Here is a 16,181-nt window from a genome sequence, read left to right on the forward strand (position 1 = left end):
TTCCTTTTGAGTTTCGGTTTTGAGAGTACACACCCCGAAAAATACCATGGCGACCAATTAATTCTTCCTTTACCCTCTTACTTTCTCCTTCACCCACATCTCCACTGCGTTTCGGTTCACACTTTTGTCAGCAGAAATTTGGACCCTAGCAAAAGCACTTGTTTGTGTGTAGATGTAGATGTAATTTTTTCAGGGTATGGTATATGCGCCCTTTAAGAGGTATTGTATCCCCCGTTCTCTGCCTAAAGCACATCGGTGAGTCCTATTTTATCAAGAAACTTGATTAATAGGCCCTGTTTCAGTGGTTGAAGCTCTTCTATGGTCACATTATACATCCAAAAACATTTACTTCTGCGGGCTAGTGTGGCTCCGCAGTTTGTTAGTAAATGTGTTGGTGTCTCTTCTGCCACTTTGCAGAAACTGTATGTGCCATCTTGGGTTGTTCCAATTTTCTTTAAGTGTCCATTTAATCTGCAGTGTCCTGTTAGGATTCGCAGTCTGTTCCTTCTTCCTTTGACACATTCTGTGATTTCTTTCTTACCAAAATTGGTTAGAAGATTCTTGGATTGACTATGTCCAATGAGTGAATTCCATTGTACCTTAATTTTCTTTTTGTCCAGCGCCATTAAAAAAATCAGCTGCTAATTGGAACGTCGCGTTGGCGGAGGTAGGTGGAGGTTCACTTTGGCAATTCATGTCGAGAGACGTGGTTGTAGAAGTCCTTCAACCTGATGATGAGCCTTTTAGCTCATCATCAGGTTGAAGGATTTGTAAGAGTCCACTTTGGCAATTCATGTCGAGAGACGTGGTTGTAGAAGTCCTTCAACCTGATGATGAGCTAAAAGGCTCGAAATCCGGATCGTTGCAAAACAACTTCCTGTGAGTAGGAACTATCCTTTTAAAAAGTATTGAACACCACACTCACTCCATCATTTATCATTTCTATTGCTTGCTTCCTGTCAACACTTAACGGCTCTTCGTTAAGAGCCAAAGGTTTTACAACATTCTTCACTTGGATATTCCCGACTGGGTGTTGAACCCTTTTGCACGTGGACAAACCCAGGATGAATCCATACTAATACAGGAGCAGCTTATTGAAATATCCACAGATGAGGAACATAAACCAATGCTTGAACAAGGATACCACAAATTCTGATTAAAAAAACAGATCACAATTTTATATCCTGCATTATGGGTTATTGTACAGATGTTTTTGACTGCTTTCCCATCTTCCTATTTGGTAGAACGTGGATCCAGTGCCGTTATGAACTACATCACAAAAAAAAAGAAACCGATAAAAAGTATAAAAGTATAAAAAAGTATAGTGAGTATAAAAAGGGGTACATGGGTCAAAAAAGTTTGGGAAGCACTGCTTTAGATGATTCAACCAAGATTATCTTCCAAAGTGGCAAATATAAACAAGCTTTAAGACGTGAAAAGCCCCAATGGCCTTGCGATTTCCTCCATAGAGAGAAAAGTAAATAATGCTGTGATGAGAGCGGATTACTTTTCTCTTCTAATAAAGAAATATTCAATTCTAATAAAATTTAAAAACACAACAAACCTGCTTGTAATTGCACTTTTTACGAGGGTTCGCAGCAGCAAAGGTTATATCAACCCTAGGGGTGCCGGTGGTTTTGAAAAAACGCCCATTTGTATGTCGGGTTCGAATGCAGGGCCGCTGGATTCGAACACTGGACTTTCACCTTACAGATATGAGCGCCGTGTCAACGCCTAAACCGTTGCGGCCACCGGCGCCCGTAATTGCACTTTTGTAAAATAATAAATAAGTGTGTGGTGATTAGTGACCGTTAATCGATATTTATTTACGATAGAAATCGTGAAATGCGGTCTGGTGTGATGTAGGTTTCAGAAAAACATTTTTTTTATCGTGCCAACGTTTCGATCTTTATTGAGATCATCATCAGGGCTTGGGATTTATAAACATTGTTTACATATAACAATTACATTTTGGATGTGGAAAAGTGAATTTATACAATGCAAAATATATTGTTTTATAAATTCAATCAAAGTATTTCTACTCACTCAAAGTGTTTGTCTCCAGTCCGCATCTCACGATTTCTAAATAAATAATAAATTAATTAAAAGAAATAATTGAACTATTATTGATTGGGAAAGCGAATGTTTCTTCATAAAGTTTTTTTTTAATTACTAGTGTGGTGATGTCAGATCCGGATAGCAGATACGTCGCCAAGTTCATATTTTGTCGGTTTATCCTTTAATTAATATCGCCCGAGAGAAAGAAGACAATTTAAAACACTATCGGCACCGTTACAAGATACGGCAGATCGGGATTACCTCATAATTGTTGAGAACAATACACGTTTTGTACAGTTGATGAGAAACGTGTTGATTGTTGCGGTGTTGTCAAGAGCAGGCGGACATAACGAATTAGCCGGCAACGGGCTCGGAGTGATTTAGAACTACTAATATAACTAATTCACATCTGGCACTAAGCCTGGTTGTTTTGCACCCTGGCCCTCCGGTGGGGGGAGGGGGTTATCGATTCGTCCGGCAATTTTCAATTATGACGATACCGTTGAATTTGAAGAACATAAATCTCTCGAAAACCCTGTTTCCTCCGTCACCCCGACAAACAGAAAAGGAATACAAAAAACAAACAAAAAAGGACGAATTTATTAGTACTTTCATACGCCGTATATTTCTACGATTATTTCAGACATTAACAAACGGAATAAACAATCGGCGCTGACAAAGGGAGGCAAAGCGTCATGACAGACGGTAATTGACAGCAAATTTGTGTATTATCTATTGAAATTCGACAGAGATGGATTAATGAAACGTTTTTGTGAATGAAATTTTAAACATTTTGTCCGTTAATAGAAACAAAAGTCACTCAGAAATTGACGTTATGCTTTTTGTTACAAACATTAAATTATGTTTTTGAAAAAACAACTATTCTGTACATCAAATGTATATTTAACAATAATTGTACATCTATATAATTTCTAATAAAATATTTTATTATGACGTTCATTTTTTTAAATGGTTTGTTTGATTAATTTTAAATAAAATAATGAAGGGCACTTCCAATTATCTCACATTATTAACTATTTTTTTAAGCTCTGAACGCTAAAATTTAACAAACACGTTTAAAATAAGCCAACAGAAAAGAAAGCGATTCTTTATGAATTTTCTTTACAAAATGAACGAATAAAAACTGAAAAAGAGAAAGACAAAGTTAATTTTGCATCTTCAATTATCTGGAGTGGTGAGCAGTTTTTCAACGAAAATTTCGAATTTACAAACGATTACAGGACCTATTTTTTGAGGATGCCGTCTTTTGCTGTAGGGCTGTAGACCTTTGAAGACTACTTATCTAACTATTACCTTCTTTTATGAGGTCGCATCCACCTTTTACACCTCTCACAAATTTTCCCCTGTCACAAACTTCATATACCTGGTGCTTTCTTTTCCCTTTATTTGTCTTAAACGAAATAGAAAGTAATGTATCATATTCCTATTACTAACCTGGTAGGTGGATGCTTGCATGATTATAATACACATATTTTTTTATGTGTGTAAGACTCCTAAACTAACTACTAAAGAGATATTAGGACAAAATCTGTATATTTTAAAAGGAAAATAAAGAAAGTTGTATTTGACGAAAATGGACAATGGTAAACACATTAAATTAGCTTTTTTTTCTGGTTTTTGTTTAAAAAAAATGAATTTTGCTCTACAGGGTGTCTTTTTTAGCTAGCCCGGCTGAATTTCTCTTGTAACATTCACGCTATGAAAAACAATATATAAAAAAAATAAATAAATAAAAGCATAAATATTTTTTTGGCCTAATTTCAAATTTTTATCTTTTTTGAGAAAATTTATACAGAGTACCTGTATCAGTAAATTATACAGAGTACCTCAAGACCAGTTCAACGTCGAAATTTCAAATATGGCCTTATACATACCGACACATCATTTTGAAGAATAATAGTGCAATCGGATTTTAAATTGTTCAAAAAATGACAAGGTTAGGGCAAAAAGTTTGAAAAAAAAAGTTATTTTGTTTGCTGTTTATTAAACCCATTTCAGTTCGAACTACCTGCCTTGCTTAAAGAGGCAAAGATTGGTTCTTTTTAACCAAGCAATAGAAACCACGTTTGTATGCTCATCTATAATAATAACAAAACAAAGGACAGGTTTATTTTCCAGGATAACAAATCAGCAATTGTAATACAATCCACTAATCAAAATTTTATTTAAGGTGTCCTTTTTAAATTGCCCGGCTGAATTTCTGCTGAACCAGTGACGCTATCAAAAAAACAAAAAATACGTGTTTAATAATTTTTCGTTCTAGTTTAAAATTTTAACTTTTTTGGAGAAAAATTATACTGGGTACCTCAGGCCCAGCTCAACGTCAAAATTTCAAATATGGCCCTATACATCCTGACACGTCATTTTGAAGAATTTGTTACGCTGAAAATAATAGTGCAATCGGATTTTAAATTGTTCAAAAAATGACAAGGTTAGGGCAAAAAGTTTGAAAAAAAAAGTTATTTTGTTTGCTGTTTATTAAACCCATTTCAGTTCGAACTACCTGCCTAAGAGCACATTTTGCCAATCAACAGCGAGTTGATATGTACGACTGCTTTATTGATGATGGTGGTATTGCCATATGATGCATCATGCCAGCATGATTGCAACCTATTTTGTATAGGCCACGTTAAAATGAACAGGCTTTCACTCACATCAATGTACATTCCTGATCTCACTTCTTTAGATTAATTCAAGGCGTACTCTTTTTATGTCAAAAATTCAAGAATTAAGATGTAAAATTTGGTTGGGGTAGGTTGTCACCTTTTAAGATTCATCGCGGTACATTGGAAATGGTATGGACTACTGGGTCACCAAGGGAGGTTTGACACAATGTTTTTAACAGCCCTTTAAATAAATACTTAACAAACGTATTTTGTTACATTCTAGTACACCGCTTCGTTTTAATTGCACTTTGGCACATTCGTAAATTCTGCCCGTTTTACACGCTGTGAATAATGGAGGACTGCGAGCTTAATAAGGTTTCTGCGAATTCACGGGTCGGTTTAGCATTTTAGCAGAGGCGCATTTCACCAATTGAATAAAGCTAATGACATCAGGGACAAAGGTTGGTAAATCGGACTGGAATTCGGCTCATTTCACTTCACTTTCGTCGCAACTAAGGTTTGTCCCTGGCGTCCGGCCAAACTCACCCGGCTGGGTTTGGCTCCTCCACTTCTGTGAGTTATAAGAAATTGATTTTATAATTTATCCCGCTGGCATAATTTAATTTCCTGGCAATGCTCACTCCTTTTCGCGAACTGCCCCGGCCGTTGTGATAAAGCCGGTAATAAGGGCCGAAAGGGGGTGTTTTGAACGTTTACGAAAATTCAAGGTGTTATGAAAAAGAGGAAAAGAATGGAAAAAAGTCCAACGCAGGTAGATTTTCATAATTAAATCTTAGAAGGCAATTAATTAATGAAAGAACACCTTTAGGACTCATTAAGAAATGGAAGGCTAAGTGGCCCTGCGAGATTAGAAATAGTGAATGTTTTAAAAAACCCGGCCCTTTCACTAAAAAGGAACTAAACGCAAAGGGCTATTTAAACTGCAGGTATTGTTAGCTTTTCCATCCAGTTCCTTCTGTAATATTATTTTTTTTAATAAATTGGTAATATCATTCACCTTTATTAAACATAAATTAAATATATGAAAAATCATAGGTGGAAGAAATGTTGCACAAAACGGTCGAAGTGTGAGGCGAAATATAATTTTAATTTTTAAGTGTGAACCTGAAAAAGACTCCACTCAACAAACAAGATTTATCCCAGTAAGGGTTTTTTACTCCTAAAAGTGTTTGTAATATAAAATCAAAAAACGAAATGTATTTGTATGTTGTAGGCGTTTCTCTTGTATACTTGGAGAAAGGAAGTCGTGAAATAAATGTACGTGAAACGAGTCACTTTTTGACTGAAAATATAAAAAAACCAACAAAGTTTGTTTTTTACAACATATATTTTTATCTACATCTGTATGATATAGCGTGTCTCTTCTTCTTTTTTGTTGGGCCCAACCCTGAATTCGGAAAACCGAAAACAAGGTCCCAGAGGTTTTTTACGATCGGACCTGACGACAATTATTTCATTTATCGATCAGGCACTTTTTATATTTCATTTAAACCAAAGTAAATATGACACCAAATGTTTGTTAAATTTGAAACTTTAATTACAATTTATTTTCACATAAAATGACAATATATTTTATTATTATTTTAATTTAAAGAATACTTTTATCCTATAACAAACCTATCTCAAATCTTCAAGCCTTAATTTTAAAATGGAATTTGATTCTCGTTTTATAGTTCCATAAAGAATGGTAAAGAAATTATTATTATTATTATTAAAATTTTGACCACCAAATTAGAAAATACAATTAAAATATTAACACAACTTTTAAAATGAAATATTATTTCTTTTATTTTTCTTTATAAAAATATATACCCTTTTATTATAAAACTAAATTACAATTATTATTTTTTTATTTTGACGCCAAAGTAATAAAAATTAACTCACTTGAATAGTATGCACACCAAATTTTACCTTTTTACCAATAATAGCCGTTTACTTACACATGCCAGAAAGGGATCTCTTCTAGGACTTGAAAAAAATAGCCCTTTCTTGGCCCCTACTCCTTTCACTGTTTGAGTGTGTGGAGGGGCATGGCGGTCCTTTTAAATCTGAACGGGACTCTGTACATGGTTATATACAGCCAGCAGATTGGGTTTCAATTTATTTTTGTTGCATTACAGGCGTTATGGCGAAAGATACCCATTGGCAGCCACTCTGGATTTTGAGAGATCTCCATATTCTTTTCAGTAGCCTATGTGGAATGAAGTAATCGTATTTGTGTTACCCTAACCCCCGTACACCCAAATAGGTTTGAGTAGGTATGTGTGTGTCGAAAATTTTGATTTTAATGGTAATTTTGATTATTTAGCAGGTAATAAAGCATTTTAATCGTTTGTTAAGTGTCTGTTTTTAATCGTGCGTGTGAATTCCAAGTTAGTCTTCTACTAAACGTAAATCCTAAATAGTTAACTTTGTCGGATTGAGTAACATATCCTTTATATGAGCATATGCTAGGCCATGTCTATAGGCGGAGTGTAAAAGTTAACTTTGAGGGGATAAACTTTATTCTTTATTTTTTATCTAAAGATTGCTTCATTTTTCAATTTTTGACATGTGGTTTAAGTGAAGCTTGTGTAGAAGAGTGTCGCCAAGAGCATTCTCATTTGTCACGTCAGAAAGAAAAAATTGTGTACAACAGCGGAGCGAATATAGACACTTTTAGCATCTATATATATATATATATATATATATATATATATATACGGGGGAAGGTACATAACTATCTTGAACTGTGGGGCAGCGTATTTTCGTTCCAAGTTCAAGCTCAGCTGCATGGGTCAGGACTCGCAGTGGCTTAGTGGTGAGACCCATAGCGGGTACCTAGAGAAGAAGCTGTGTTTCATTCTTGGCCGTGGACCATCGTACTTGCGCATGACCTCCGAATTACCTCCCGACCTCGTGGGAATCGGATGGATCCGATTGCCGGGAGCGTATAGCCAGCGAGGAGCTATGACTACGCTGACGGCGTCCCTCGTAAGGAATGGTGGACGGGGGCGGATGCTTGTCGGTAGCGGTCGTCTGGGCTGCCATTACCGTAGGCATGGTCTCCTCTAGGGAGTGGTTAGAGATTCCACTAAAATCGAAACCGCGGCCGGAGCGTATCGGGAGGTTTCGACGCTAGCGGAGCCCCTACAACCAGGAAGATAGAGTTGTCGTCTAGGGAGTGCGTGGGAGACTCGGCCGATGCATTTCGACCGCGGGTACGCGCCCAACTAGTTAAGTGCAAAACGTTAATCCACCCCCTCGGAAGGGGCAAGCGGGATAAGTATGTCCGTCGATTAGTAAGTGGATTTGCGGGATTCTACACCGAACCTCACGGCAGATTTTCCGTGCGCAGAAGTGAGACGCTCCTCACTTTAGAATCTAAACGTGTGATAAGGCATGACGGCCAAGTGCGCACGCTAAAGAATCTCAAAGACCCATGTGGCAGAGAGACGTGCCAAATTCTCAGTTATTTGACGAAAAATATTTGTTTCACCAATTTCCCTGTATAAGAAAAATATATTTAGCCGTTAAAAGTTTGTTATAGCACCCTTCATTGATCAAGTTATCGTTTCCCCTTTTCTTCAATTAGCCCAGTCTAGAGAGTCATGTGCTTTGATGTGAACTTTACAGCCCACTTTGCCCTCGGCTGTTCCCGTTTTTCCTGCTCTCAAAGGTTGGCCAAAATTACACCAGTTCTGCCAACTGTAAATACAAGAAAGGTATAAAAAAAAAGAACTACGAGAAAATTACTGTGACTAATAAACAATTTGCTAATAATTAACCCAAGGAAATGTGGAAACTATAATGATCAAATACGATGGAAAACTAACTGAGGTCTATTAAACTTAATGTTAAATAGGTAAACCCTCAGAGAGAGAGAAAAGATATAACTTTCAAAGTTGAGAATAAGGTATACATTGACTCAGGTTAGCTTAAAATATGTACATTCTCAAATATTTGGCAAATGGCGGAGAAACACTATCGTTCAAACATTTACTATTGTAATGCGACTAATAACGAGATAATTTATAAAAACTCAAATTTTCCCAAATAATAATTTTTTTGATACGTTTATTTCATCATGCACCGCGCACATTAAGGTATTTCATGAAATTCCATATCTCATTTTGCATTTAGATAAAACACATTAAAACTTCACTAACTGAATGACAGTCTATCCCTCTGGCCTAGAAAATAAATATTTCTTTTAAGAGCCTGTAAAAATTTTGATTTACATTCTTCAAAAACTCGCTTTTTGCCATGGGACGTCGCAGTCTATGCATCACGATGCGTTGCACCAATGGGAACCAGTCGCATTCCAACAGCAATGGTCTACTGTCTGCGGTAGTGTTTGTCCAAAAGGACATGTAGGCCTGATGATCTGAAGTCGGTGTAGGTATTCAGCTTCCGATATTTGCGTCGTTCTTTGGTTGATTTTGAGATTCTCGATACGAAGACGTGAGGTGATGGTGGGAAAAAACTCTTTTGTAATTTTCCCCTTGACCAAAATCCACGATTTTTCCCATCCTTCCAGGCTACTTTCTCTTATTTTTCTTTGAATAGCTGTTATCGGCATCCTGGTATAGGAAAGAGGCAGGCCTTCACCCGGCATGTTTCCACGGCCATCTGATCTGCGATTTCATTCCTTGCGATTTCGATATGCGATTTTACCTACGAAAATTGTACTTTGTTGCTCCCGTCTTGCTGGTGATCTTATCTTTTCAATCAGTGGCATGTGAATTTGTAATTGAACACTGAACCTAGGGTGGCTTTGCTATCGGTTACATTTTTAATTTTGCCATCTTCCTGGTAGTGCTGCTCCCCTCATTCTAATGCTTTGGGTACTGCCAATTTTTCTACCTAGTTATTTCAGCAATAGCCTTTTAGCCAAAACTTTTGCTATTGTTGTCTTGCATTTGATCACTATATACTCGCAACAACATTCTCCCCATGTGGTGGATTCTATGTCTGATGAAAGTGAGTAAGACGTCAGATCCCATGAGGGTGAGAGGAACGAGGCCGAAGCGGTGGTAGTGTGGCGGAGGCTGGCACAGGACCGGCCTTCCTTATCTACTTACACTTGTAAACTTTTGGCTTTATTGTTCAAACCTATAAAGCAGTTTGTGTATCCATATTATTTTGGTGTTTGGTTTTGAAATACACTGACAGAAAAAAAAGTCCACCCGATGGATTTTTTTTTCTCGATAAAAGTCAATTCTGCCCTTAATTTGTCTCATAGTTTTTCCAAAAATGTTTGTTCCGTCTCATTGGGATTCTGAAGCAATAAACTGTTAGTTTTCAACTCTGTTTTCTTAATTTCAATTTTGAAACTTAAAAATGCCACTTAGTGCTGAGGATGTTGCGAGTGGTGTGGCACTTATTGATGTCTCTACGAAACAATGCTCCTACCGAAGGCCTGGTTCTGGACGTGCTAGGGTAAAAGAACCATAGAATGACTGTTTTTTGACTTTGAGAATTTTGCGAAACCGGCAACTTGCAGTTGTCATCAGCTCCAGGAATTTCGAGGTGTACAAATTTTTGAACGCACTGTTCGAAGAAGATTAAATCAGTAAGGACTGATGACTTTTCGCCCTGTAAGAGGACCAGAATTGACCAGAACACACAGAGTGTCACGGCTCCTATTTGCTCGAGACCACAGCCATTGGTCTTTGGACGATTGGTCTGCTGTACTTTTTACAGATGAGTGTAGATTTGCTCTACGATCTCCAGATGGGCCTGAAAGTGTGTGGAGAAGGCGAAATGAAAGGTGCGAAGCCTGTAATTTTTCCCAGGGTCAACCTTTTCACATAGCTCAGTGATGGTGTGGCGGGAATTTCAATGGAGAGTCGCACAGAGTTGTTTATTGTTCCTCGATGAAATTTTTGAACATAGTCCATATCCTACCCTCGATGAAATCAGCGACAATCCTATTCTAATGCTCGATAATGCCCGTTCATATGTCGCTCGCATAGAACAAACGTACCGTCAACAGATCAGGTTCTTAGCCTGGCCACCCCGTTCTCCAGTTTTGAACCTCATCGAACATTTATGGGATAACCTCAAAAGATTAATGAGAGCACGTCCATCACTTCCTAATACATTTCACAATCTTGAAAGGACTCTTCGTGAAGAATCGGCTAACCTCCATCAAAGAGATATTTCCAGACAGGTAGAAAATATATTAAGTATAATTAAGGCCAGACGAGAAATACGCGATATTGAAATGTTAATTAAAAATCTAAAACAAAATTAAAACAAATTTTATTTGTCCGTCTTTTTTTGCATTTTCGTTAACAATTTACTTTTTTTAGACAAAGACTCAAGTATTAAACGTCAAAAAACGTGAAAATTTGATTCATACATAAAAATATATACAAATCAAGTTATATTTACAAGTGGGTGGAATTGTTTGCCTGTCAGTGTAATTCTGTAGACGTCTCGCCTTGAGAAAGGGTCACAAAATGATCGAAAAGTTAGGCATTATGGTCAATAAACAAAAAGAACTTCATGACATGGCAAGAAAACAAAATTATTTTAAAATGTTTTATTTTGTACTGACATGTTCAGAAAGTTAATTTTAGTTAATAGAAATCAAGTGTCATCTGTTAAAAGTTAGAAAAATTCTGTGTACCTTAACTTTTAATCAATCGGAAGGTGTTTTTACAAAATAAAGAATATAAATTTTTCCAGGGCAAAAGAAATAGTACATGAATTTTTAAGCCGTACGTGTTAGGAAATGAAAATCGAACTTAAGATGATCAATTTTTCACGGGCTTCTGTACTTTTCAGCATATTTTGTTAAACCGATGTTCCCGAACGAGAGATAAAGTTTTTTTTTCTTCTTCTTCTCCAGCTGGGTAAGACGTTTTGGTCATTGGCGTAAAGTTGAAACATGCACGCTACCGTCAGACGGCTTCATGCACTCAGGAGAAAATTTGTCGCAGTGTGGAAATCCGCACAAGTCCCGGCTAATTGAATTAACCCTTCCTTCAATTAGATTAAGGTGGACCGGGAAATCCTCTTACCTACACAAACCGATCGGAGTGACTTTACAGATAAGTCAGCCAATCTGTTGATGGGGCTTTAATGCTGTTTGGCTATCGAAATCGTGCGACGGCTTTTATGACAGGCCACCTAAGGCCCCAATTGCCGAAATAGAACTTAATCGCGATTAATTTCATTAAGTGCGTAAGTCATTTGTGTAATGGACCGGCCTGTGAAAGTTTCCCGCCGAAGATAATCCGATAAATTATGTCGTTCACGGTCGGAAAGTCGTATTAGCACGCGCTGTCCGACGATGGTCGAATAAATGGCCATTTATAATGACTTAATTGGCTCTATATATAAATTTAGAACAATTTTCCTATGAAAATATTGTCATTAAGTTGAATTCATTCCCTTGAATTAAAGGCCACCGAGCCGAGAAGCCGAGAGATTATTAGACATTGGAAAACTTACTTATTTCAGCCAAAATCCCAGTAATTTTTAATAATAAAATTAATAACAGTGATCTTATTTTTCTTTTTTTATATAAGCTTTAAGTTATTATAGGTTTTTATTAACACAAACAAAGAAAGAGCAGTTTTTATTTTTAGCGACGTTTCGCCATCTTTTGTGTCGTCTTATTGGTACATTCATTTTAAACACAAATCCTTTTAATATACATCATTGTTGCAACAAATTACTACAATTACGCCTTTTTTGTAATTAATATATTTCAAATTAACGTAAAAAAATTATATAACATTGAAGGAAGTGGCAACTTGCGAAAAATTATGTTTTCTAGAAGTATAGAAACATCCTCGTCATACACTCCATTATGGTCTTAAGGCCTATAAAGATCGGCATGCGTGATGGACTTTTGAGGCCGGTGAACTTAACCATCGCGATCAGGCCCGTTGACGCTAAAAATCCATTTTAGCAAAATCTCTTTAAAAGAAAGTGGTAGCGACGGTGGGCCGAATCGCAGAGAAACTCTCGCATATCAAGAGCACGGTCAATAGCCCTCGGAGGATCTGACTCGTAGAAAGAAGGGTGTTCCTCACCCCATTAAGGATGGACTATGCAAGGTTGAAACATAGACATACTTTTGGGCCATTGCCGGATGTTTATCTGGTATGAAAAAAGGTTGATGTTTACCACCTAATTAAAAGAGCAATTTCTCGGCTCCGTATAAAGTGCGCGTATGAATACCACCATGAGAATTGTTCCTGAGAAGGAAGCGAGTATCTGAATTCCCTACTCCACTTATTGGATATTCCTTAAATTCACTAATTTCGTGGTCGGCTTAACCAATTAATATATTACAATTGATTAAGGTTTTTAGTTCTTCGGCTTGATACGCCGCTACTCTACCACTTGAGCTATCGTGACCTCGATCCACTCGGACACCAACTTCCCATCTCAACCGCACCTTTTGAATTTTCCCTCCTTTTGCCATTTTTCAAATGTCGAGTAATCTATTTGTTTTTCGGGACAAATGAAATGGCCACGGAGAGCTTTTAGTGAAGTATACTTCATTTTTAATTACCGCGAAATTAGTAAATTTAATGATTGATAAGGAAGGAAAATTCAAAAGGTGCGGTTGAGATGGGAAGTTGGTGTCCGAGTGGATCGAGGTCACGATAGCTCAAGTGGTAGAGCAGCGGCGTATCAAGTCGAAGATCGTGGGTTCGAATCCCGCTCGTGCCATTGACTTTTTTATCTCAACTAAAAACCTTAATTAGTTGTTAATAATAATAATAATGCTTTATTGAACTTAAGAAAGGAAAAATGACAATTTTGATTTCAAAGCATTTAAGGACATGGATCTTGAATCCGTCTGCCAGAGGTCGTTGGTTAAACAATCAGAAACGAAAAAATACACAATAAAGAAACAGGGTTATTTTATTGTATTCAGGGTGTTACAGGTTTAAATGTCAATACTGCCATGGCGGATTCACTAAATATAACGTAGTTCAGTGCCACCAGGACGACTTAAATAGAAATCTAACTCTTATTTCGCCTACTATATTAAATTGTTCACAATATAACAACATTTCCGTTGAAAAATTCGCGTTTCCGAATACACAGTATCCGCTCAGATGGCAAAACCCATATTTTTTTGGAAATACTCGATTTTGGCTCTTGCAATGTCTTTTTCATCAAAATTTTCGAGGATTTCACCCAAGTTGCTTTATGTTATAAGTATTCCAAGGACACGTTCACTTTTATGTTTTTTAGAACTTTTCTTACTGAAATAATCTTTCCAAGGTTGAAACATGGACACATACTTTTGGGCCATTGCAGGGTATTATCTGGTATGAAAAAAGAATGAAAAAAATGTTTACCCCTAATTAAAAGGTGCAATTTCTCGGCTCCGTATAAAGTGCGCGTATGAATACCACCATGAGAATTGTTCTTGAGAAGGAAGCGAGTTTTTGGATTCCCTACTCCACTTATTGGACGAAACAGGGTTAATAATAATAATAATAATAATAATAATAATCAATAAGCTTTATTGAACTTAAGAAAGGAAAAATGACCATTTTGATTTCAAAACATTTAAGGACATGGATCTTGGATCCGTCTGCCAGAGGTCGTTGGTTAAACAATCAGAAACGGAAAAATACACAATAAAAAAACAGGGTTATTTTCTTGTATGCAGGGTGTTAAAGGGTTAAATGTCAATACTTCCTTGGCGGATTCACTAAATAAAACGAAGTTCAGTGCCACCAGGACGACTTAAATAGAAATCTGACCCTTATTTTGCCTACTATATTAAATTGTCCACAATATGACAACATTTCCGTTGAAAAATTCGCGTTTCCGAATACACAGTATCCGCTCAGATGGCAAAACCCATGTTTTTTTGGAAATACTCGATTTTGGCTCGTGCAATGTCTTTTTCATCAAAATTTTCTAGGATTTCACCCAAGTTGCTTTATGTTATAAGTATTCCAAGGACACGTTCACTTTTATGTTTTTTTAGAACTTTTCTTACTGAAATAACCTTTGCAAGGTTGAAAAACGTGATATCGAACCTAAGGAGAACAGCAGCTCAAGAACATCGTACATGTCATATTTTTAATGAAAACCTTTATTGGTTGAGAACTAATAATTAGATACATTTTTCATTAAGGGTAAATAATTAAAGAAAAATTATAATCAAAATGAAACTCAATTTGTACACAATTGTTTTGCTCTGATGATGATCTTAAAATAGGTGGAAAGCTGGACAGTAACAATTAAATTTGCTTTTACATCAAGACCATATCGTGATCCAGATGACTCGTGATCAGTAATTTATAATAATAAGGAACAAATAGTAAATAGGATAATCCAATCAAACCAAATAATTTTATTTGTCATTGTGTTGGTGAGTTTACCATTTGATCTGGTTTGTATTAGCTTTAATTAATACATTATAAAAACACATAGAATTTATAATACAGCTATTTTCCGAATGGAAGGAGGATTTTTTACCTCACAACTTCAGTTCTTTTTCTTTCAACAATTATTATTAATTTTTTAAATAAACATTTGAAAATAATAGATTTTTTTCCGTTTTCAGGTGACAACATGGTCGTGACAAGCGACAAGTACGAAACCAAAGTTAGCGTCAGGTCCCTATTCGAGACATGGATGATGCTCAAGGTTCACAATTTCAGAAAAACAGACGTCGGCACTTACAGATGCGTGGCGAAAAATTCCTTGGGCGAGGTCGAAAGGAGCATTCGACTATACGGTAAATAATAGCATACTAGGGCTATTCACGATGTTTGTTAATTCGTGTTAACTCAAATCGAGAAATATACAGTAAGATCTTGAACGCCCCCTTTTTTTTATTTAGCATAGTAAATGTTCATTTTTCCACAATGCTGCGCTTGGCGACTGGTAGAACCAAAAATAAAGATATAACTGTCTTTGAAGTCTTGTTGTTGTTTTGTTTCGTGTTAAATTGTAAGATGCCAATAAAAAGCAAAATTAATCAACTCTTTCATTCAAAATGCTATCTACGCACTCGAAAAGTACTAACAAATGACACCCTTTAATTCGTGCCGACATACCTAACTTGTATCCTAACGTCAAACTGCCTACAACTTTATAGGATATGGGATGTACCTATTATGAATGAGAGTATAAGGACAGGTCAGAAATTAACAAAAGAAATGCATTGGACTGATTTCATTAATGCGTATTTAAGATTAAACATGTAAACCAAAAACAGCTGTTAAATTCATGGCTGCCATGTTGGTTACCTACGCCCTATCGGATAGCAAAGTGACTACATTTTCGACATTAGCCCTGGCCGGTTAGATCGAGTAATATTAACTAGCCGATTCTTACAAGTCTACGTCATCACTTTTCTCGATCTAACACGACCTAACAGAATTAACATGGTTAACCCAAAGATCGTGAATACCCCCTATAATTTACTTATTTATTATTTATAAAAGATTTTTTATGTAAAAAAATAGAAGGATCAAAAATTAAATAAAAAGCATAAAT

At 36.4% G+C, this 16,181-nt stretch overlaps 1 protein-coding gene across 1 annotated transcript in view; it reads left to right on the forward strand.

Moving 5' to 3' along the window:
• Nucleotides 1-16,181, forward strand: part of LOC106668389 (lachesin-like) — an 85,893-nt gene that overhangs the window by 66,158 nt on the left and 3,554 nt on the right. Inside the window, exon 4 of the mRNA XM_024230338.1 lies at nt 15,244-15,417. Within this exon, the coding sequence (XP_024086106.1) occupies nt 15,244-15,417 (174 nt within the window). The remainder of the gene's footprint in view (nt 1-15,243; nt 15,418-16,181) is intronic.

This window comes from Cimex lectularius, unplaced genomic scaffold (genome assembly GCF_000648675.2).
Source record: "Cimex lectularius strain Harlan isolate CLEC.00 unplaced genomic scaffold, Clec_2.1 scaffold245, whole genome shotgun sequence".
Taxonomy (NCBI): Eukaryota; Metazoa; Arthropoda; class Insecta; order Hemiptera; family Cimicidae; genus Cimex; species Cimex lectularius.